The sequence below is a fragment of the Saccostrea cucullata genome, unplaced genomic scaffold, assembly GCF_032062105.1.
Source record: "Saccostrea cucullata isolate Sc308-1 unplaced genomic scaffold, CSIRO_AGI_Scuc_v1 ctg1283, whole genome shotgun sequence".
In the NCBI taxonomy this organism is placed as follows: domain Eukaryota; kingdom Metazoa; phylum Mollusca; class Bivalvia; order Ostreida; family Ostreidae; genus Saccostrea; species Saccostrea cuccullata.
Genome location: NW_026921936.1, coordinates 22,694 through 48,392, shown reverse-complemented (window position 1 = coordinate 48,392; position 25,699 = coordinate 22,694). Strand labels below are relative to the sequence as shown.

The window sequence follows — 25,699 nt, the reverse complement described above, 5'->3', positions numbered from 1 at the left end:
GGGGGTCGTCTTGAACATAGTACCTTAGCCGTAACGTTTGAACGGTAAGGGCTAGGGCTTTCGTATTTCAAATATGTAATCCTTGTGAAAAGAACTTTTATTGGATACGAAGAACTTTGACCCTTTGACCTAGACCTTGGAGAACACATGTGTACATCTTAACCTTTTATTCTGTTTCGTTTCTATGGCACCTGTGAGCGACTCATTACAATTATTTTAAAAGTAGAAATCACCTTGACACATTGCAAGGAATAAACATTGAAAGTTTCAAAACGATTGCTTGCGTAGTTATTGAGAAAATCGAAATTAAGAATTCTAACTTTCCCCTGGTTTCCATGGCAATAATCGATTATTTGAAAATTTTAAATGCAAATCGCACAACTACAGATACTAATCATTAAAATAAGAAAAGTTTCGTGACGAACGTTTAAGGCACCAGAGAGAACACTCGCGGACAAAATTCGTCGCTTTTTACAGGTTTCCATGGCAACGGTAGACATATTGGAACTGAACGACCTCACTGCACAACTACAACCAGTGATCGTCTTTTGAGGAAAGTTTCAGAAAGATTGCCCATGCCATCTCCGAGAAACAGCCTGGATAAAAAAAAAAAAAAAAAAAAAACATGCGTGCAATATCAATATGTCGACTTCGTTCGGGGCGACATAATAACTCTTGAATTTTTCCCATCAATAACTCCTGAATTTTCCCCTTCAATTCGAGCATTTCTGCATTGCACAGAGCTGATGTATGTTATGAGATGATAAATCATGTGTAAACTTTCTCAGTTTAGCGGAATCATGAACATTTTCGGCGAGATGAATGTTTTGTATACAGTGGTGATCAAGGCTTCGCGCACCTGCAGGAGCGGATCCAAGGACTTATGAATGAATCAAAAATATGGAAATGACGTACCAATTTTCTAATTTATACTTGCACTATCTAATGAAATGAATAATATACAAGTAATAGATATACAAGAAAACGCGAAATGATAATAAATGCAGCTGACAATCGTTATTTTTTTTATATAGATAAAATAAAATATTTATAAATTCAAGAGACAAAATAGAAGGAGAATGAATGATGGCAAAATATCACATGAAGGGAACTGAATTTTATGAATGAAACTTTTAAAACGTTACTTGTAAGTTGTATATGTCATATCTGTGTATTCTACCTGTCTGTGCGCTTCAAAAGGGGGGGGGGGGGTCGTCTTGAACATAGTACCTTAGCCATAACGTTTGAACGGTAAGGGCTAGGGCTTTCGTATTTCAAATATGTAATCCTTGTGAAAAGAACTTTTATTGGATACGAAGAACTTTGACCCTTTGACCTAGACCTTGGAGAACACATGTGTACATCTTAACCTTTTTTTCTGTTTCGTTTCTATGGCATCTGTGAGCGACTAATTACAATTATTTTAAAAGTAGAAATCACCTTGACACATTGAAAGGAATAAACATTGAAAGTTTCAAAACGATTGCTTGCGTAGTTATTGAGAAAATCGAAATTAAAGAATTTTAACTTTCCCCTGGTTTCCATGGCAATAATCGATTATTTGAAAATTTTAAATGCAAATCGCACAACTACAGATACTAATCATTAAAATAAGAAAAGTTTCGTGACGAACGTTTAAGGCACCAGAGAGAACACTCGCGGACAAAATTCGTCGCTTTTTACAGGTTTCCATGGCAACGGTAGATATATTGGAACTGAACGACCTCACTGCACAACTACAACCAGTGATCGTCTTTTGAGGAAAGTTTCAGGAAGATTGCCCATGCCATCTCCGAGAAACAGCCGGGATAAAAAAAAACATGCGTACAATATCAATATGGCGTCCCCGACTTCGTTCGGGGCGACATAATAGACATTTCCAGATTTCACGGACTCTAGATCGTTCTTGCACACTGACTCGGACAGTTGTTTCAAAATTTTTAGGGACCGTGTCAAAATTTGATATATTTAAAGACACACAAAACAGTTTCCTAGATTCCTAGAAGATCTGTAAATCAGCAGTGACGATGCAGAACATTAAACAGAAAAATAAATATATATAGGGAATAAATGTATAACATGCAATTCGAGAAATAAAATTCTTCCGTGCCATAGGCACACTGTAGAGGCATTCAAGTTACAAAATAAGACAAACAGTCAATATTTGCCTTGCTTTGTCGTGCAAATGAAAACAAATGATAAATCTACACAAGTATTAAATTTGTCTTTGCATTGTTTTTCAATTTGTCGCGGAAAATGGCATAAAATCCGTCTATCTTAAAACCCCTTTTGTAAATTTTTGATACAGCCCCTTGTATATTGAAGTACAGAGTACGAGTCCGAGCTCGTGGCGCTCGTAACTGGAAATGTCTAATAATAGTGGAAAAGAAACAACAGAATCAGTAGGTCTTCCGTTGGAAATGGAAGACCTTAACAAACGTTTCATTATGAAAGTAATCCTATTGTTTCCATAATTGTACATCTTACAGATGTATTCAGTAATTTTATATAAACTAAAGGCTTTCTTAATGTACCAGTATAACTTAAGTTAACTAAAGGGCTGCCTTAATACTTTGGCAAGGAAAATCAAAATCAGTCGAGAAATTCTCCGATGTTTTGCAGTCGGTAATAACCTTTAACCCCTTTAGCCATTAATCAACCCGTCCTCCCAGTGCCCAGTCGCATAATTAGATCAAATATTTATTGTTCATGAGGGGTGCCTTATAATTAATCACAGGCACCTGAATTTTTATCAGTAAGTCTCTAAATTGGTCAAATATCGAAACATTCTACCCCCTGTATATATAAATACACAAGGTGCGCAACGCCATTTTGACCCCCTGTACAATTCAGTCTTAAATTTAACAAATAAAGCGGATATGCCTATCGATTTTCGTGTAGCATTGGGTTCAAATATGTTATTTCTCGCTATACATTAACCCATGGGTATCCGGGTTAGAATAGGTCCTCAGTACCCCCTTGCTTGTCGTAAAAGGCGACTAAATGGGGCGGTCCTTCGGATGAGACCGTATAAACCGAGGCACCGTGTCACAGCAGGTGTGGCACGATAAAGATCCCTCCCTGCTCAAAGGCCGTAAGTGCCGAGCATAGGCCTAAATTTGCAGCTCTTCACCGGCAATGGTGACGTCTCCATATCAGTGAAATATTCTGGAGAGGGACGTTAAACAGTATACAATCTATCAATCAATCGCTACATTTCTTCCTAAAGTTTAAATCCAACTCGTTGATAATGTTATCAGCTAAACTTCATGCTGACTTCGAATTTCGTCATAAGGCCCGATTGTCATCAGCTGACGTCAGAGAAATTTAATCTCGACGCCAAATGGTTCCTATACATAAACTTTCTTTAATACAACAATAGATAGTTTTCGATTGACCAAGAGTTACTTCCCGTTGGCCGCCATACTGGAGGTCCAAACGCTCATATTCCTTCATTGTTCAACCAATTTAAAATTTTTATATTTGCTATTTTGAATTACAAATCATTATTTTTCTGAAGTATGTAAATTTTTGGAAGTCTCCTTTATTTAAAAAAAATTATTTGGTAAAGATTTTCCACCAAATATTTCTGCTATATTTTCTTAAACTTGGTAAGACAAAGAGGGAAAATCACTGAGTCGACCTCCAATATGGCGGCCAACGGGAGGTAACTTTCGCTAAATTCAGGCCTATCGAAAACTATCTATTACAAATTTATTTCATTTACAAACAAAATCAGAAAAAAAAAATAAAAACCGAAAGATCATTTTGTTTTGATATTCTTGATTTTATTTAACATATGTTTTATGTGTTAGAAACAAATCATAGGTAGAGGCTTTGTTGAAGTTTCCGTTGTCGATAGGTAGCGCCCTATGGAAGTTTTCGGTGTCGATAAAAATTGCGTTATATCGTTGGACACATGCTATAGGAGTTTTATGAAGAGACTTACTTTTACATTCGACAGCTTACTTGGACATTTAAACCTGCGTCATGTACGGAGGTACGGAATTGAAAAAAGAAAATAGAAAACATCACACGAGGTGAAAGTTATTGTATTCGGGGCTTAGAAATAATTTATTAAACAAAAATTATAATTGATGGTAAAATACATTTTTTGGATACTTTATTCACGAGAATTAATACATCCTTTTATTTTAAATAATTTAAGAAATGAAATTATAACTGAATAAAGAAGAAGACACATTTCGGTGGGAAAACTCGGCAGAAGTTAGTCAAGACTTGAAGGGAGGGAGTTGAGGGTAGGAATATTGCCGTTTTTGTCCTAGACAACGTGATATGATCTTTGAAATAGGCCGTTATTATCTTTTTGTTAAATATTAAGATCAATATTTTTTCACAAAAGAGCTCCCGTATATTTTCCTGGTGTAAAAGTAATCCGTCAACTGTAAAAGTCAGTGTCTTCGCAAAAGTCCAGTAAGCGGTTAGCGAAGCTAACCGCTTAAAAAATTACTTTATAATTTATTGCATTCATGTCGTGAAAAATGAAGTCAATATTAAACTATAGGATTTTTGCACAAACACAGTTCGACAACACCTAACATTCCAGTAGTTTTTCTGATAAAATTAGGTTTGATTTAAATGCATTTTTGCCACCACTCTATCTATCCACGAATCACTAAATCCAGGCAGTCAGGTGACATATTCAGAAGCATCCTGTTCATAGACGTTAAGTATTTTCCCGAGTCATATTTCTTACCATGCAAATTGATTCTTATAACAAAAACAAATTCATTTGTTAGAAATTACTAAATATCGGAAATACGATGGTTGGATAAGGATATCCTTTCCTAGAAAGAAAATGGTGACCATCACAACCCGAGTCCTCGTCTAAACTGTTGGAAGGTCGTTTATCCAATATGGATATAGTTGTAGGGGCCTTCTTTTTATCCTATTAAGTTTCAAGTCTAACTTAAACAATATTTTATTGATTTAATAATGATATTATTGTAAAGATATTCTATTATTTTTCTAGCTGTAACTTTGCAATCTTTCAAAACAAATTGCCTAACAAAGGAAACATCTCTTCTCCAGCTTGCGTTCGCTGGACTACAAAACATAGGTCGTATTTAACCATCTCCCTCCCTTCATTACGCAGGGGGGATAAGGAAGCATACAAAATATTCTACCTTGACTAACTTAGTGCTACATTATGACGTCATAGTAGGCGAGATGACGTCAATTCTAGATCACAAGTTTTCGTAATTTTGATATTTAGAGATGTTAGAGATGTAATTTAACTCTAGAAAATGAATAGAAACGGGTACCGGTAAACATTTACAGCAATAAAATGTTCTTATTTCGTTATGCTGTATTTCATCATGTTGATTAAAATCTTCCACCGAAGACGTCATATGTGTTCATCAAGTAACTTTGGAGTTGATCAAATCGTGTAAAGAGAATTTATCTAAGAGGGCATGTACAAATATACGTAAAATAGAGATTAAAAGCAAATATCGTGAATATTTTGTGAAATTCATATGGAGTTCATTTAATAAAACAGGTATGCTAATTTATTTTCATCTATAATATATTCTTTCAAAGACAATCAGCTATATACGTATCCCGGTCGGACTTTCCTCTGTCATTTGTAACAAAAATAATACAGGAGAACAACAATAAGCTGGATATTTCAAAACATAAGATTTGTACAGATGGAAAGTTTGCCTCCTAAAATACTTGGAAAATGCTGCTAGAATTCCTAGTAAATCGAGGTTTTACGAAAAATATCGGTTCATATGTAAAAAAAAATTCAAAACATCGGGTGAAGTTTCGAGCAAATGTGTGGAATAATCATTTTACTTACGGGACAGTGGGATTCTAGCAGCACTTTTTAGGCAAAACATATGTTTTTCAACTACATGTACATTATTAACCCAAAGAAAATATTGAAATTGGGGGTATTGTTGTTCTGTTTGTTTTATTAAGGAAAATTTCGCTATTAATAGATGTCACGTGATGCCGTGGTGGTGGTGCACGTCGTTGCGTTAGACACTCTTTTATCTTTATGCAACAAATAATTATAGTTTGCGTTAATCAGCGGTTTTGGTAAAATTATAAAACAAAATTTTCTATAAAATGTGTAAATTTACCGAAAAATGACTCATATGCTTCCTTAACATACCCGCGTAAAACAACCGATCCAATTTATGATTCTTCTTCTGGAAAGCCTATTGTCTTCAAAACAATTGTACAAATTATTATAAGATACTTCAAAGGAATTTCCAAGTGATAGTTAAAGTTTACACCGTTCGTTTCATGAGTGACAACCATTTTTCGTCACGAGTCACCTACATATTGACGTCATTTTCACATTGTGACGACACAATGATGGAAAAATAATGATTTCCATGTTATTTATAGTACATATGCATGTCTATTGGTGTGTAAAGTACATATGCATGTCCATTGGTGTGTCAAATTTCATTTGAATCGTGGTTTTGTAAAGAGATAGTTCGCGAACATTTTTAATCGCCCCTCGAAATTTTCACAATATTTGCCTTTGAAAAAAATCTTTAAAAAATTAATTACTGAAAGTCGAGTTCTGAGTTGTCAGTAAATTCACCCATGCATGTAAAGTACTCAAACACAAACAAATCATAGGTCTTTCAACTGCCGCTAGGGGTCGGTGTTATGAACGATAACTCACTGCTGAAACTTGTTTAGAGCAGGCTCGGGGTATCTAACTGTTTACACGCAAAGCAGTTTTTAGCATTTCCCAAGTGTTTATTTGCCCTCAGTAGAATCCAGTGGTTTAAAAATTTAGCACCAATGTTAAACTTATTTACTGCATAGTTGCGGACACCGGTTTTCTGCATATAATTAAAATTTTTAATTAAAATAAAAAGTGAAATCTACCCTCCTTCTCAGTTCTAACCTATTTAAATTTTTATACTCGGTCGTTCCCCTTCGTGCTTAGTAACACAAATAAGATGATCAATTGTTGCATTTACTTGTAAAAATATAGATATTTATACAGGAAGCGAAAAAGCGCGAACACAAAAAACATGACATTAAATTTTTTTGAATTTTCATTACATAAAATACCTTGATCAAGGTATTTTAAATACCTTTATAAAGCTAAAAAGCTTTATCAAGCTATATACCTTTATCGGGGTATTGTGCTGGACCTCTTAAAAACATTCCTTATATTTACATTTTACATGTTTTGAAGCAACTAAAATATACTCAATATTTGAATTTCTCGCTGTCCTATATTGTTGCATTTTTACTAACGTCGCTGCAGCCTCATTGTGACGTCACGTTAATGCACGTTTCTCCGTGTATATTTCTACGCGTGAGTATACACGAAATGATGTTCAAATCAATTTCATAGTTGGCTTTGTAGAAAAACACAGCGAATGTGAATATTGTAAAAAAAAATCTGTATGCTTCCTTATTACCCCTAAGACATACGGCAGATTTTACAATTATCACACATATAACACCGTATAACACCATGTACTGCTTTGTTTACTATGCACTGACAACTTGTTAATCTTTCAGAATATGTTAAACCATTTAAGATCATTAATTTGATATATTTACATTTTCAAATGTTTTCCTTTATATAACACTACTGAAAAGAATGCGCATCTAAAACTGTATAAATACAGGTACGAGATCAAGAGGTCATAGATGTGCGTATGGATAATCGTTTGACATAATTTCTCAGTGAATTCATAAAGGGTCGACGCGCGTTCAGTGGATAATATACTTGCCGTTGAGTTTGAAAAATAATGCATTTCACACGTTAAAAGTCACAATCAGGCGAATGTAAAGTATGAATAAGTCATAAATGTAAATATAACTAATAAGGTATCAGTTTTAAACATCTATCGTGCTATAAATACGGGTTGGTACGAGCTTAAATTCATCATAAAACCCTTTATGGTATTTAATCTCGCGACCAACCCGTATTTATATCCCGATAGATGTTTAAAGGTACTTACTACAAACAAAAAATGGATGCGCTGGTTGATATATATTTTTTGACTGATTTTGATTTGTATTAATATAAATAATAAATCCCTGAAATATAAAGAAATGGTAAGTTTTTCTTGCTGCTTAGATTTGAGATTTTATTTTGCCTTCTATATAATTCCATACAAATTTTGCACGTTTTTTTTAACTTTATGACAAAATCTTTAAAAAATTCCCCCACTCTACTTAGTAAACATTATTCAGGTTGTCAATTTAAATGTAAATCTATGAGAAATAATGCTGATTTCTGAAAAAAGTTTGTTTTTGTTATTTATCCTTAAAAATAATACCTTATTTCTTAAATTTATACCTTGAAATGAAAAAGTTCATTAAGATAGTTACATGGTGCATAAACCAACATTCCTTTTACTTGAGGAGGAATTTTATCGAAAAAAACTTCCCTCTAAAAATCGAATATTGTTTTATGTCAAAAGCAACAAAACTATCAAAGTCAAATCAAATAGAGAATGTGCAATGTCTTTCTGATGGTAAGCAAAAAGTGGTTGACACATCACTAGCCATAATACAGCAGGAAATCAATTTTCCTCTTTTCAGCTTAGAGACCTGGAACATTGATTTACTCATATTAAAAAAAAGATCAAAATAAAAATGCATTATTTTTTAAGACAAAAACATTTCAAGTAATAAAAATGAAACTTATCCTGCATCATGAAAATACCTATATATTGAAAGTTGTTACCGGTAGGTTTTAAATGTTCTGTGACGAATGAATAATGTGCACCACAGCCACAACAGTTTCAGAATTCTGTTTAAAAAAGTCCGCACCTCTTTCAATGGCGTAGGAATTTCAGGTAAGTTTAATAACGACGGAAAGACATCCTTGGTCAATGAACAAGTTTATTGGATACTCTAAAAGATAATACGGGTTATACCCCACTGTGAACATTCCTAACAATGCATGGTTTAAAAATGCATAGATTGCACCATAGGCACTAAATTCCTTTCCATGGACATGCAATGATCTGTACTTTGAGTGATATGAGTATAATAGAATAGAATTTACGTTAATTCTATCCCAATAACAGAAACCAGACAAGGACATAGAGCGAACAGAAATTGAAGGTTTTTGTTGTTTGTCCTCCTATTGTAAAGCTGCTTTTTGTCTTTATCCTTGTCTGTGGTCGAATTTTTACACCACCGAGAGTCTGCTATATACGTACTTTTGATTACAAAGTGTTTGTTAATCTTCCACTAGGTGATTTCATTCCAGATGTATCAACACTTTCTCATGCAGAGTTGTCGTTAGTTTCTCTCTCAGACACCTCTGTAATGGGCTCAGATTTTTGACATTACGTATAAAACATAATATTTGCAGGATTGTTTCACATTAATTATTACTCCTGGATTGATGTAGTAAATATCTATCTCAAAAGTCTGACAGAAACGTAGAAATTAATTAATAATGAATTAAAACAAACACACTATTCCTTGTGTTCATCACTATGATATACGCGAGGCAACGATAGACTGAGATGATTGAATATTGTTTAACGTCCCTCTCGAGAATTTTTTTACTCATATGGAGACGCCACCACTTGCCGGTGGAGAGCTGCAAATGTTGTCCTATGCTCGGCACTCAGGGCCATTTAGCAGGGAGAGATCTTTTTCTTACCAGCACCTAAGCGACACGGGACCTCGGTTTATAGGGTCTCATCCGAAGGTCCAGTCTCCAAGTCCCACAGTGAATCCACGACGTAAGGATCAACTACTTACTTTGCGACCCTTGAACAGATGCTCTAACCACTGCGCAAAGAGGGAGATCGACAGAAATCGAGCCGATGGTAGAGAGTGATGTATCAATGCAACTGAGAAAGGTTTGTATCTCTGACACTCTTATGGTCTACAAATTGAGCTTCTACATGTAGCCCAAAATAGCAGGATGTCGTAAATCATACAATTACCTTTCTAAGACAGCGACATTTTGAAAGAACTTTACGCGATATATTGCATATTGAAGCCCCAAGAAAAGTCATATTGAACTGAGCTAAATTGTATATATTGTATGAGAAATCTAAATTAACAAAAAATATAATAGTTTTAAAGTACGTATTTGACAATTTTTTTTACGTCACAAGATATTTGGATATTGCATTTATTTTCAGAAAGAGTGAAAATATACAAATTTTCCCACTTTTTACTATAGAATCAAAGGTCTGATCGGATTACATATTTCAATTCTTCACATTATATAGAGAATAATACATACCCTTTTCCATATCACATCCTGTATCAGCCCGAGACACCAATATCAGCCAGAGGGCCGAAGGCCCGAGGGCTGATATTGGTCGAGGGCTGATACAGGATGTGATGTGGTAAAGGGTATGTTTTATTATATTTATTACATACTTAGTAATAAAATACAGAACACATTAAGTTGAGAAGAAAATAAGTAAATAATCATGCACAGACTTCTTAAAATGTACACAGTCTATTGTCTCATACAGTTTCGGTTTGTTTCTGTAATTCTATTTCAAGTGTCCCCATATGCAATCCGTAATTTGAAAATAATCTATTACATGTATTTGTAAATTAAGATTAACCTTATTTTTCAAAATGTTAAATAAAGAGAATATGAAGCCACCAAAATTGAGTATGATCACAAGTACTGTTTTTGTGGTTTAATTTACTAAGTGTGTGATATTGACGTCACAATAGCCGTATCAGTCCTGCAGGGCTGATATGGATTTGCAGGGCATATTAGATTATCAGCCCTGCAGGACTGATACGGCTATTGTGACATCAGCGATATCGCATATGCAAGAAACCTGTATTTATTACTAAGTATGTAATAAATCAAAATATTGACCCTGAGCAGACCTGTGTTTATTTACTTTTGCTCAAAATATTGACGTAATTACACAATTTTTTGTAGAATTAAGAGAATTTCATCAGAGCCCCATTGCCTGTGTTTTTTACTGTTATATTGTAAATGCATTATCAAGAATTGAAATATGAATAATATAGATCAGAAAGGAAATAAGTATGCAAATAAGATAAAAGTGAATGAAACTTACATTTATACAAGTCGGAAAAAAAGAAAGGGTCTGCAGGGCATCCTTTTCTGAAATCAAGACAGCTGACTTGGTCCAAAAAGCCATTTTCATAAACGATCAAACAATTTCCTAGAGGAAATACAAAAATCACAACAAATTTGGAAAAAAAAATATTAACATGATATTCAACACACAGAGAGTAATTCACTATCACGATAAGGATATCATTCTAAATTACTTTCATATCAGAGTGTCATACAAACGAAAATCTCCTTTGCATTTTGTTCAGCCAAGGATTTTTTTCTAGTGGTTACATGTAGTACATATTGCCATTCTGTATATACGAAGGCTGTTCAATATATAATGTCTTCGGTATTTGGAAGGAAACAAACAAACAAAAAACGCTTTTAAATGATTTAGACTTAATTATTTTACCTAAACATTCTCTTTTAGTTAAAGTATACGTCGGTAACATTTTTATCCAAATTGAATGTCTGGTTGTTTTTAGAAGGCAATTTTGGCTCATCGTTTACTGGAATTTGAGAGATTCTATGATTTTCTAGACCTTAACCCTTTTGATCTTTGGGCAAAAAGTTTGCTCTCTAGAAATCTCCAGAATTCGAACTCTCTCCCTGAAAACGAATTTGAACAACAGGACCCCTAATATTTAAGAAAATGGCATATATAGATCTGTCTGTGTGATCATGCAATTCTTTGTTTTTCTCAGGTCTTTGCTATATCTCTCAAGTACTTCTTCCTGTACATTTTATTGTTAGATGGTTTGAAGCAAAACATTCATGTTTCATTATCTGTTTGAATTTAACAATTATTTTTGAATAACTACAATTTCTTATCTTTTACAATAATTGTTTATATTTTCTTACACGCTCTCATTTTCACTCATTTTTCAAACGATAGGATGACCTTTGAGTACTTGGCTTTTTTAATGTCAAGCTTTTCTTTAAAATTACCCCCAAAATGATGGTTATAAAATTTGCTATGTGTTTTAAAGTCAATAAAACTTCATCAAAGATTATTGTTGAATTTTGGCAGAGAGTACATTTGTTCTTATAATTTCATTCTTAACAAGTTTCACAGCAGCTTTAATGAAGCATTTAATTTCTCTCCAGTTTACTAATTCCTAACCATTCATTTTCAATTCAGCGTCTCGAATAGCCCCTGTCGTCCAGCTTCTCATAATAAAATTATGCGAGGAAAAGTGGTTACATCAATTTATTAAGTCATGCTTAATGTCATATGATGTCTACATTGTATGTCGAAGTGTTCATGACATTATTTATTGAACAGCCCTCGTATGGTTGTCGGCGACAAAACTTATAGATCTACTCCTACTGCAAAAACTGTCGTACATAAGCACATATTATCACCGGGCGGGGAAAGTTACACAATCGCGTGCCATAAATAGGTTCGCAAAACAGTTTTCGTCATATGTACTTTCAATACCAATTCTAATACTACCTTTTCGGTACATGACTAAAAGTGTGTGTGAGTGGGGGGGCAACTAGGCTTTCCATTAACATTTCCTATAGTATAAGTAAAGTTGGGAAAAAATTAAAAATTGGGGGGGGGGCAAGCCCCCTGGCCCCCCTGTTGCTACGCCCCTGCTCCTACTGCACAAACTGTCGTACATAAGCACATATTATCACCGGGCTGGAAAAGTTACGCAATCGCGTGCCATTAGTAAGTTCGCAAAATAGTTAACCTCCTTAAAACAATATGAGTTGTATTTTTTTTTTAAAATTCAATTTAAGAATGTGTTATGTTATTTAAACCTTTGTGGTCAACTTGACCCGGAAAAAATCATGAAAATTTTCGGAAGAAAGATTTCTATTTAGTCGAATATACAGCAAAAAATTAAACAATGGTCCAGAAAATGGATGGTAGACTTTAATCCTAGCAAAACTGAAAATGTTATTTTACCCGGTCAAATAAAGTTCATCCACAAATCATTTGGTTATGTTAATAGTTACATAGAACAACAGCAGAGTCACTGCCACCTTGGACTTATACTACAATCCAATGGTGGTTGGTCTGAACACATACTGTAGAAGTGGAAAACATAACGGTGTGTTAATTTCACTGTGTTCACGATTTAAGAATTTTCCGCGAACTTTAAGCCATCGTGATTATTATTTCACGTCATTTCTTCCTAGAAACAGTCATAGTACTTGAATATTTACAAACCATTCTCCGTGAAATTTAAACCACCGTGAAAGGTAACTTTCTAACAAACCGTGAAATTTCAGACACGTGAAATTAAAGACGTCTACAGTATCCAAAATATATGATAAATTATGTCAACGTTTAAATGTTCTTCGCACCCTAAAATACAAATTAAACAGAGATTCCCTTATTAGTATTTATATTGCTTTTATAAGGCCTATTCTAGAATATGGAAATGTAGTATGGGATAATTGCGCACAGGAACAGAGTAATCTATTAGAGAGTGTGCAAATAGAGGCTGGGCGTATCATTATTTGGTTAAGGCGCAATTCTTTGAAACAAAAATTGTATAATGAATTAGGATGACAAACGCTTAGTGAAAGAAGAACTAAACATAAGCTTACACTTATGTACAAAATACTTAATGATTATACACCTGAATATTTGCAAGAAATGGTCAATCAATGCCTACCTGTTTCACATAATTACGCCTTACGCAATAATTCGTATCACTTATCAATCACTATAATAGTTTTTTACAATCTACAATTAAATTATGGAATGATTTGCCAGATAGCTTAAAATCTGTAACAAGTGTAACAAAGTTTGAAAAGTGTACACTGTATGCAAAATAAAAATCTTGGAGATAAAACAAAATCCAAATTATACAATTATGGACAAAGAAAATTAAATATACTCCACTGTCAGTTGAGAAACTTCTCTAGTAATCTTAAAGCAGACTTGTTTAATCATAATTTAGTTGCTTCACCTAAATGCTTAAAATGTGGATATTGTTTTGAAGACTCTGTTCATTTTTTCGTTCAATGCCCATGTTATGATTTTGCCAGGAACATTTTAATTACATACATGAGTGACCATGACATACCAAGAGATGTCAATATTGTATTATCAGGTTATGATTGTCTATCTCTTAGAGAAAATATGTTATTCTTTGACCAAGTTCATAATTTTATATTTAAAAAAAAACACTAAAAGATTTTAGTCTGAGCCTTCCTCTCCATATTCCTATTACTTAATTTTTTGTTTGTTTTTTCCATTTTTTTCTTTTAAATTTATTTTATTGTTTTCTTTATGCATTTTTTGCCTTCAATTTTTCTTCAATCTTGTATTCTTTATAATTCTCTTAATATTAATTTATAATACATGTTTTGTGGAACTTAAAATATGTACAGTGATTTAATTGTACATGTACCTTGATCTCAAATGGAGAGAACTAATTTAGGCCCTTGGCCTGCTGTTCAATCCATATTCATATTGTACACTTTGTATATTATGAATAAAATACTTCTTAAACTAATATACAGCATTATATAAGAAACCGTTTTTATTATGTTCCCCAAACGAAGTTGGGGAACATATTGTTTTTACTCTGTTTCTTATTATGTTCCCCAAACGAAGTTGGGGAACATATTGTTTTTACTCTGTTTCTTATTATTATTTTTCTTCTTCCTGGGCACTTTTTTGTCCGCGAATGATCTCGTAAACTACACATCCGACTAAGGTGAAATGTTTTTAGGGTCAGTAGACATGTTATGTAGATTTGCGGAACGAAGGTCATTTTGCGCGCACGTGCTTGCAAGAGCGTGCACGTGCAACACGTGAAATGACCAATTAATTTGGTATAGGCGTAACTTTGTCAATTTTTGATGAAATGCTATGAAACTTATAATATAAGTATATATTAGTAACATAGACAATATGACATGGTCAAAATATCAAGATCTCACGCGCATGCACGTGCGCTTCGCTCTGATTGGCTGAAACTAAAGTCTCAATATCTTTCTTGTTTTTTGACGAAATCCTTTGAAATTTTGAACATAGCCATGCATTAGGATATCCTACAGCATGATATATAGCAATTATCTTGAAAACACGTGCATGCACGTGCGCTGCAATCTGATTGGCTTAAACTTTAAATAGCTATAACTCCCTTGGTTTTCAATCAAAGAGGGTGGGATTTGGAACTTAGATAGATATAATGGACTACTACAAGAAGGTATGGTCACCATGCACATGCATGCACGTACGTATACGTGCGCAGCAATCTGATTGGCTGAAACTTTAAACAGCTATAACTCCCTTAGTTTTCAACCAAACAGGATGGGATTTGGAACATAGGTAGATATAATGAACTACTACAAGATGGTATGGTTACCATGCACATGCATACACGTACGTGTACGTTCGCAACAATCTGATTGGCTGAAACTTTAACAGCTATAACTCCCTTAGTTTTCAACCAAACCAGGTGGGATTTAGAACATAGATAGATGTAATGGACTTCTACAAGAAGGTATGGTCACCATGCTCATGTTTGCACGTGCATAGAGTTTGTCTTATTTAATGAGGCTTACAGGAGATATGGCACCAAAAGGGAGTTGAGGAGCGTTTGGGGAACATCTGTAACGGTCCCCGTTACAATTAGCACTAGTTATTATTATTATTATTATTATTATTTTTCTTCTCGGGAAAATTTTGTCCGCGAATGATCTTGTAAAGTACACATCCGATTAAGGGGAAACCTTTTTAGGGTAAGTAGGCATGTTATGTAGATTTGCGGAACGAAGGTCATTTTGCGCGCACGTGCTTGCAAGAGCGCGCACGTGCAACACGTGAAATGACCAATATACTTTTAATTGCCGTAACTTTTACATTTTTCGATGTAATGCTTTGATATTTAGAATATTTAGACATATTATAAATGTAGATAAGATGACATTGTCAACATGCCATTTTGTGTGCACGTGCTTGCAAGAGCGCGCACGAGCAACACGTGAAATGACCGATTTAATTGATATAGGCGTAAATATTTACCTTTTTGATGAAATGCTTTGAAACTCATAATATAAGGATATAGTAGTAGCATAGACAATATGACATGGTCAAAATAGCAAGATCTCACGCGCATGCACGTGCGCTTCGCTCTGATTGGCTGAAACTTTAAATAGCTATAACTCCCTTGGTTTTCAACCAAACAGGATGGGATTTGGAACATAGATAGATATAATAGACTTCTACAAGAAGGTATGGTCACCATACACATCCATACATGTGCGTGTACGTGCGCTGCAATCTGATTGGCTGAAATTTTAAATAGCTATAACTCCCTTAGTTTTCAACCAAACAGGATGAGATTTTGAACATAGATAGATATAATGGACTTCTACAAGAAGGTATAATCAACATGCACATCAATACATGTGCGTGAACGTACGCTGTAATCTGATTGGCTGAAACTTTAATCAGCTATAACTCACTTGGTTTTCAACCAAACGGAGTGGGATTTAGAACGTAGATAGATGTAATGGACTTCTACAAGAAGGTATGTCACCATGCTCATGAATGCACGTGCGTGCACGTGAAATGAGTAAAATCAAAAATACACTTGAATGAGCGTATTTTTTAATAATTTTGGATTAAATACTTTAATATTTAGTTTAGTAAAGTATATAGAATGTGTAGACAACATGATATGGTAATTACGCACATGCATTCACATGCGCACGCGTGCAATGCTAAAATATGAATGAACTTAGTACCCTTCTAGGTAAACGTTGTTTAAGTCTCAAATGCATAATGTTTGTCTTATTTAATGAAGCTTACAGAGAATATGGCACCAAAAAGGAGATGGGGAGCGTTTGGGGAACATCTGTAACGGTCCCCGTTACAATCAGCACTAGTTTTACATGAGGTCAATACTGTAATTCTTAATTCAATCATAGATAAAAAAAAATAGTTCTTCCATCGCAAAAATGAAGAACAGAAGTTTATAAAAGTTTTTTTTTCTTTTATGTAATTAATTGGATAATTTTGCAACAATATATTCTGAAATCAAAGTAGCAGTTCATATTGCTTTTAATTATGTTATGCAAAGAATTAGTTCGTATATCTTGAAATAAAATTAAAAAGAGTCTACCTTAAGTCCAATGAATTTGATTGCAATATATCGAGAACACAATTAAAAAAACGCGCCTTTTTTTGAAGATCTGAGATGGATTACGAATGTAAACTTTACTGAGATCATTTTACCATTAGTGCTAGTTTCAGATCACCAGCATTTTTCGTTTGCTCTCATTTGCACTCGTAATTGCGATACTTTCCATACATTTTGAATAATATTGGAGGTATAGGTATGAAAGTGTTTTTATATTGTTTTTCTGTTTCCACTTAATTCATTTGGCGGATACAAAAACAGAGACAGTAGACTCTTCAAATCAAAGTACTGAAACCACTCATGGGAGTTGAACATGGTGTAATATAAAATCTTTGATCGGGAGGTTTAGTACCTGAACAGAATTTTTTTTCAAAAACAACAACTGTTTCAGATTTTTCGAGTTGCAACAATCTTGAGAAAGACATTCAGAATAAAATACATGTACCAAGTTAAAAACAAATATTTAATGACCAAACATAAAAACAGTGATATATGTGAAAGTTCGTGTGCGTTCAAATTATCTGGTATGTAAATGAGGTTTTCCTTTCATTAAAAAATATGCTTCATTTTATTGTTTTTAATCGCGATATTTTACAAAAACATTGACGTCCGTTTTTGGTTTTAACATTTATAACAGAGAACTAGATTTACCGCTTTTGGCAGGTGATACTGCTGATTAAGTAATAAATACGCATGATTCCTAAAGTTTTTATGCGTTAATGAATTTATTTAAACCCAGAAAATCTTCATGAAAAGTTTGAATAGATTATGTGCATGTGCAGCAGTAAAAAAGAAATTGCTAAAAATCCGGGACCGTCGGGCATCGGTAAGACTACATTTACCGCTTGCCGTCAGTATGTAGATTTGTCCTTCGTATATCTTTCAGTGTATGACGCTACTCGAAAAATGAGTTCCATTACGAAAAACTTTTGAGGTTCTTTATAATGTAGTTTTACTTTGAACGAAATCCAATATTCAAAATAAGATTACTTTATTATTACATTTACTTACATTTCAAATTATGAAATTTAGACCAATTCAGGAGAAAATAACATGAACTACTAGTATTTGTTTATGCATGTTTTCTTTTAAATATCAACGGAGTAAGTCGGTCGACACCGTAGCCTCGCTTTCGTCTCTATATAATCAACACAAATTACTGCGCATGTTAAATGCGTGATGACCATAGGAGATTGAATATAGTTCAACTCACAAAAATCAAATTTTATTTGTAAATTATCTAGCGCCCACGGGTCAAAGACAATCGTCCAGAACTTCAACATACTTCTCACTGCTTAAGTTTTCATCTACAGCTTTCAATGTACCAACTCCATAAAGTTGGTTGGACCGCAATCAACAATAACACTTCTTCAGGAAGCTTTCGCCTACTTTTCATTTTATCTGGTTCTTGGGATGTTTAAAGATTGTTCTTTTATATTTAAAAGTAAACTTTTTGTGGCCAGACCTACCACTGAGGCATTATGGTTGTAAAAAATAAAATCTACTCTACCTTAATAGCGAAATTTATTTGTCTTCTACAAAAAATTTTAATTTTGAAAAAAAAATTTAAAGCAATTTTTCCCTTAGAAAGGAGGAGGGATCAAATGTAATTTTGCAAGAAGCATAACTCTCAAAATAAAATTACTTGCTTTTAATTAAATGTTTAAATCCCTGTTAATTCTCTTGATGAACTGTCCAGTTGAGGATAAATATTCTAGCGATTTGAAATTTTTCGTGAAACTCGTGAAAAACAAGGAATTTATAGTAATCAACAAAGAAATATAGATCCAGTCTGTAAGTGACAATTGTATGCTGTTTAACGTCCCTCTCGAAAATTTTTTACTCATTTAGAGATGCCACTAATTTCCGATGTCCATGTCCTATATTCCAAACTCAGGGCTATAGAGCAGTTAGGGATCGTTTTCATGCCATGACTTCCTGCGATACAAGGCCTCGTTTTATACGGTTTCATACGAAAGACCAGTCTCCACGTCCCACGGAGGGAATACAAACCCATAAAGTAAGGATTGACACCTAACTTCGAGACTCTAACCACTGCTCCACATGGGCACTGCAGTTAACGAAAGAAATATTGCTGCATAAGAGAAGTTGACGATTGGAAAGTTAAATGCATCACGTTTAACATAAAACTTAGTTGTTAGATAACCATTAATGTCTTTTTCTAGTAAATATCCAAATATGAAACAGGTGTGTCAGACTCTGTGGTACCGTTAATCTCAAGCTCAGCGGGATGTATCGTTCAGTCATTTAATAGAATAGAAATAGTATACACCTATTTACTGGCTATGAGGACAATAGCAAGTTTATCGTCCCCCAAGACAGCAAACTATTTCCCGAGGCGCAGCCGAGGGAAATAGTTTGCTGTCGAGGGTGACAATAAACTTGCTATTGTCCGAATAGTCAGTAAATAGGTGTTTTATTATACCGATGCTGAAAGTATTTTTGTTACGTCATAATATATACGTCACAATCCCTATAAGATCAGAAGTTTTCCGAGATGAAAAGCGAGGGAAATCGAATGCTGCCGTTGAATAGTTTGAGGACTATTCACCATGGGCAAATAGCACAAAAACTATTTCACGGCAGAGACTGTTTAGAAAAAAATAGCATGTTTATTCGTCTTATTTTTATATAGAAAAAATAAACAGAGGTATAATAATCATTATTAATTTACAATACGTTGTTGATATATCTCAAAGTCGAGTTGAAGGTTACAGCAAGTATTTTCTTCTTTTCGATCATGCATAAGATTTTAAATAAATTATGCTTCATATGAATACAAGAAAGGGTCTGCTCACATGCAATTGGTACGCATGGGAATGCCTATAGATTGCTGTAAGACCCGATCTTCAAAATCGAAATAGATATTGTCAATCAGAAACAAAAGTACATCAATCCTGGACACAATTTTTTGACCAAAAAAATTGTTCTCTAAAGTTTTGCAAGTAATGATGCCTGTATGTCTCCCTCCGTATGTCTCCCTCCATGCTTATTTTACGAAATTTTTGTGTATATCTCTCTCCTTAAATCAAAATGTCGACGACAATATATACCGTAAATCTGGAAATTTTTACGTCGATTTTATTTTGCGAATTTGGGTCAAAATAAATGCCTTTGATTAATTTATACGATTCAAAATTTTGAAAATGACCACTAGTTTGTTTACATTTTCTTATTGTTGAATTATATTTAAGAACAATATTTTTGCGAATGCAATGAACTCGCAAATTTGCTGAAAATGTATCTACAGCAAAAATTTCCAGATTTACGGTATAATTGTTGCTGATGGCAATATGTGCTTGACTTTATTTGTGATTCATTATGCGGGAGAAAAAAGTAAAACTCGTCTTATCATATTTTACGTACTGATGTATGAGACAATATTTACCGTTAGACGATAATACGTATGTAATGGTAGGTACATGGTAGGTAAATCTTGTCAGCGACAAAAAGATGTATAGATCAAGAACAATAACGTGTTCCGTCAAACAAAATTCTTTTAAAAATACATGTAATATGTCATTTTCTGCAATAACCCAGAGGATATTACCTTAAAAATATTTTTGAAATTATTAAATTTCTTAATAACAATTTTGTTGTTGTTATTGCTTTTGTACATTTTAAAAACACTTAAAAATTAATAAAAATGTTAGGTTTAATATTGTACTACACAGAGAAACAAAAACACTTATTTGGGGAACGTGATGTCAAAGTCAAAAAAAATTATATGCGAGCAATTGTTACCTTTTTCATAAAGACCACTTGTGTAGTTGTAACAAAATTCCACAATGGCCGACCGCTCATTATTTGGTACACAGACATACCGATAACGTCCGTTTCCGTCCACATCACAGGAAAGTCTTGTGGCTGATGCAAGGAATTCTGTTTCATTACGAGGACACGAATACACAATATGTCCAAATTCTTGGTACTTTATCCGTGTCATATCTGTAAATACTAGTAAAATTTTTTGGCTTTTTCAAATCATTACTTTAAATTTGTTCCTTTACGGTCTACGCCAAAAACAGACCGTATTTTAGAAGATTAGAGTGACTGATAATTCTACTCTTATTGCAATTTTCTTTTGAAGGCATGCATGAGTAAACTTAATGCACCTGTACTTTATGGTTAATTTTAGATAACATAATCAAAAGCATTAAATGGGAGGGTTTTATTCAATATCAGAGGGTTCATGTTTCAACAAATCTTTCGGGAGGTATGATTCAGATTTTTTTATGTTGACTATATTAATTTTTTTTTGATAGAGTATTCCAATGTATGAAATTTTGTTCATCAAAATCTGCACGTTGCTGGATTTTACGATAGGTAAACTTAGGTTTTTCGGTTTGATTGTTTAGCGTTCCTTCTCTATTTGATTTTAATAACTTTCAGAAATACCTGTATAGACATTTTTTTTCAAGATGTTGAAAAGAAAAAGACTAAAACTACAATGTCCTGTTTGCTGCCAATTTTATTTATAAAACTGGTATTACTCTGTCACCTTTAAAAATGTGTCAACTTGGATTAAGTCTCTAAAATTTAAATCAAAATAACAAAATCAGGGTGTTAAACGTAAAAATAAATACATTGATCATATGCAATCAATAATTCTCACAGTTGTCTACATGTACGCAACTGATTGATTTGACAGCTCTATTCTTGTAAAGAATGACAATCATAACAAAAATGCCGAGAAGTTCTAAAAATAAAACATCTTATGTGTATTGAACGGACTATCTTGAATAGTTTAATTTCTGTATCAGATAAAAAAAAATTCAGGCTAAGAGCTCTGCAAAAATGTTATACGAATCTTTAACCCAAAAGCAATTAAATGTTAATTAAAAAATATATATATTTCCTCACAGTATATTCTATTTATCTACTATATCAAAGTATCTGATTCAAGCTCTTGATACTTAACCATCATTACGTTTTATCCATTCTCTCAAACCAAAAGTTAAAAAAGTATACATGTAATGTTGTATTTATATCAACCTACCTTTTAATAACGTTTATCTTTCAAAAATATCTAAGTATTTTTTTGGGTTACAATTTACCCGTTTTTTCCAGAATCTGAATCCCCGGAAGATAAATGTTTTAGGCAATGACGTGTCCTTAAATTTGATCGGAATTTCCATAAGTCATTAATGTTTCAGCACACATGGTTATTGAACCATGAGCTGGCTGTAAAGACATTTAAACATTATATAATATACACAAGTCTCCATTGAATGAAAAATAACAAAATACCCCATTAAAAGTCCACAGTAATAGATCATTTAAATATTTCTTATGAATCTTCAACACTAGTTATTATAAATGAAAAGGTATCTGAATTTTAAGTTGATTCCCAATCATGGTAAATATTTACATGTAATATTCCAGATTGAGGTAATTTTTAGTAAGCAATGAATACATCTTCATATGATTATGTTTAAAATTTACAGGAATGACCATCATCTCATCGTTTTTGAATCGCAATAAAAAATCACACTGGAGATATAAACAATTGATTTACAACTTAAATTAGTGAAATGATTTGGAAAAAACCAATAACATCTTAATGATTAAAGACAGAGCTTTGTTCAATTTATTCTCAAAATGTCTTTTGTACCAATTCACCGACCAAGACCAGATTACCGATCGGAAAATAAAGATGAATTAAGTTAGATCAGATTACCGATTGGAACCAAAAGAGTTATTGTGTGCCTTACTATAAAAGATTTTCTTTGATAGCCCAACCACTCAAAACAGACGTTGTGAATTTACACTGCTCTTGAATTTTCAGAAATTATGTTCTTGAGTAGGTTTTGCTATTAAAATATAAAGTATGAGCACATCGTTTGTTACTAAAATTGTGTGTTAAATAATCTTAACAATCAGTTCTTTCATTATGTTATTGCATATTTTGGATCAAAAGTTGGGCTCTGCAAAATATAACAAAATGCCTACGGGCTACATCGCTCGCATGAGCACCGTTGCTGGGGCGGATTTAATTAATGTAGTTTTGCTGTGTAAGTGAAGATTTTCCTATGTAAAACTTTGCTCGTTCGTTGTGGCCTACTGCTCTACCCCCTGTAGTCATGATTCGAAAAACCTTGAATCTTCACTACTTACATGGGAATGCTTCCATACATAAATGACCAATTATGGCCGCTTGGCTATTCTTGAGAAGAAAATTTGAAAGAATTTTCCTTTATACGAGGGGGTTTAAAAAATTTCGTGGTCTAGCGCCATAAAATTAAATCCGCTTTCGGTACATCAATGGATTTTGAAATTTCTAGTAAGCCTCATTTTGTCTATCTATAGAATAAACCACAAATCATACAATTTTTTTTTTTTAAATAAATTAGTAATGTTCTTTAAGCAACGGTATGTCCAGGCAGCGCAGCCTCAAAAACGACGTTTTTTCGACGTAGGTATAACTGAGAAAAAAACCATTTTAATATGAACATTTGACATCCAAAAATCTCGTTAATTCAGATATGTGTTGGGACCCTATTGTTCCATAAAACATGGAATTTTTACCTCACTCTGGAAGTTCCATGAAATTTTATCGTATAAATTTTACATGAAGTATCCAAACAAATATTGCTTGAAAAAAGAGGTATCTTTTCCAACATTCTATAAAGTTATGCCCCTGAAAAAAAAATGGTATAGACCTAGGAAATGTTTAAACTGGCCATGGAGAAATAACATGGATCCCAAGTACATGTACGTGTTTTTTTTGTTTTTTTTTTTTGTAATCCCAAAGTGATTCAAAGAGAAAAGAAATGTTTACGTCGATTTGTAGACAAGGTGTGAAAAATCAACCACATCAAAAATGACGTTGAACATGTCTTGTAGATATTGAACTCCAAAAAGTGAAATATGCTGGCACAATAAAGCGAGGATCTCTCCCATTGTACATGTATAAATCTATTTGCAATATTATATGCATTAAAAGCCCCTGTTCATGACATTGTAAAATCATATTAACAAGACGGATTGAATCCTTATTCAGCTCCAAGCAATCTCATCAAAATAAGTGTACGAGATAGAAGAAGCAGACATTGAAAAACAATAACATTGTTGGACGTCATAAAACTAAACGGCAACGGTGCCGGGTGATGCTATAATGTCGTTTTTATTTTATAATAATTTGGGAGATTATGAACGTATCAAGCTAAAATTTTAAGGGGGCCGACGATAGTTTTATTGTGTGAAAACTACAATAGCGAAACTCTTCATTTTTATACCATAATACCTTAAATTAGCTTCAGTATAGATGCAAAGTTTGGGGGAAATCTACCGTCCGAGTATTTTGAGGGACCGTCTCAAAATGCAGGTACATTTTCCAAAGGATTATATAGAAAATTGCTAATTTTAAGCACTTTAAAGCAAATTATACAAATACGTCAATAGACTTTTTGTTTAAACTAGAATATTTGATGAGCATTACTATATTTTACAATATATATAAGAAAAACAAAATTCTACCGTCTTGTAAGAAGAGGGGGTATCTCAAAACGTAAAAATTAGCAAATTTTACTATTTCTATAGATTTATACAAAATATGACACACACAATGGATTCACATGAAGACATGATAAAAATATTAGAGATATTTTCAAATTTATATGTTTTAAATTTCAAGAGCTTGTGTTTATTACGTTTTCTTTAATACTATTTTTATTACCCCTTTCTTTAAGAGCTACAGATTATCATAACGTCAAAAACACACTGCAACGACGGCAACCTACATGTACCTATCAATTGCAAAATCGGTTAAAAAATCAGTTATGTCAAATTGTAATTACATTTTTATACCTTTAATTTCTTGATTTTGTTTAATTTTTTTTAAAAATTTAGGCCAAAAAAAATTTAAAACCGTAAATAAGCTTCTTTTTACTATGATGCGCGAAATATTGCGCAATGGAAACTATAGTCGGCCCCCTTAAACATTTTTTTTGTTGTTTAATGTTCCATAAAAACTTTGTAAGCTCAAACAAGAAATCACTATTTTTATAGCCTCAGTCCACGAATTTTTTTGATAACCCCTCGTACATGTAATTCTATGTAAAAGTTTGATCAGCCATTTTGGCTTTCAGGGTCATGAATTGAAGGAAATTTAATCTACACTACTTTAGGATGCTTCCCCATACGTTTCACCTTTCCTGGCACAGCGGTTCTTGAGAAGAAGATTTTTAAGACATGACACAGAGTTTGGTTGAAATTGGCGCAGTGATTCTGAAGAAATTAAACATGTGAAAAGTTTTCAGACGGATGGACGAACGACGGACAAAATGTGATCAGAAGAGTTCATTTGAGCTTTCAGCTCATGTAATTAAAAAAAAAAACAATCAAACTACGGCCATTTTTACAATATATTCAGGATGTGAGGATTGTGACGTTTTTACGACGTCATAAAGCACAAACTAGTAAGAAAACTACGTATACAGTTACCAAGTGTCCAAGAAAATTTAATGTACTGTCAACTTAAACCGAACAGTGAATTCTTGCCTTTTTATTGTCAATCTTCCTT

General features: G+C 33.3%; 1 protein-coding gene across 1 annotated transcript in view; it reads right to left on the bottom strand.

Moving 5' to 3' along the window:
- The window catches only part of LOC134260939 (uncharacterized), a 59,705-nt gene extending 38,558 nt beyond the window's left edge, over positions 1 to 21,147 (bottom strand). The window contains exons 1-2 of the mRNA XM_062743461.1: positions 20,920 to 21,147; positions 11,037 to 11,144 (exon numbers count right to left, since the gene is read on the bottom strand). Coding sequence (XP_062599445.1) covers positions 11,037 to 11,144; positions 20,920 to 21,121 — 310 coding nt within the window. The 5' untranslated portion in view covers positions 21,122 to 21,147. The remainder of the gene's footprint in view (positions 1 to 11,036; positions 11,145 to 20,919) is intronic.
- Positions 21,148 to 25,699: the final 4,552 nt, after the last annotated feature.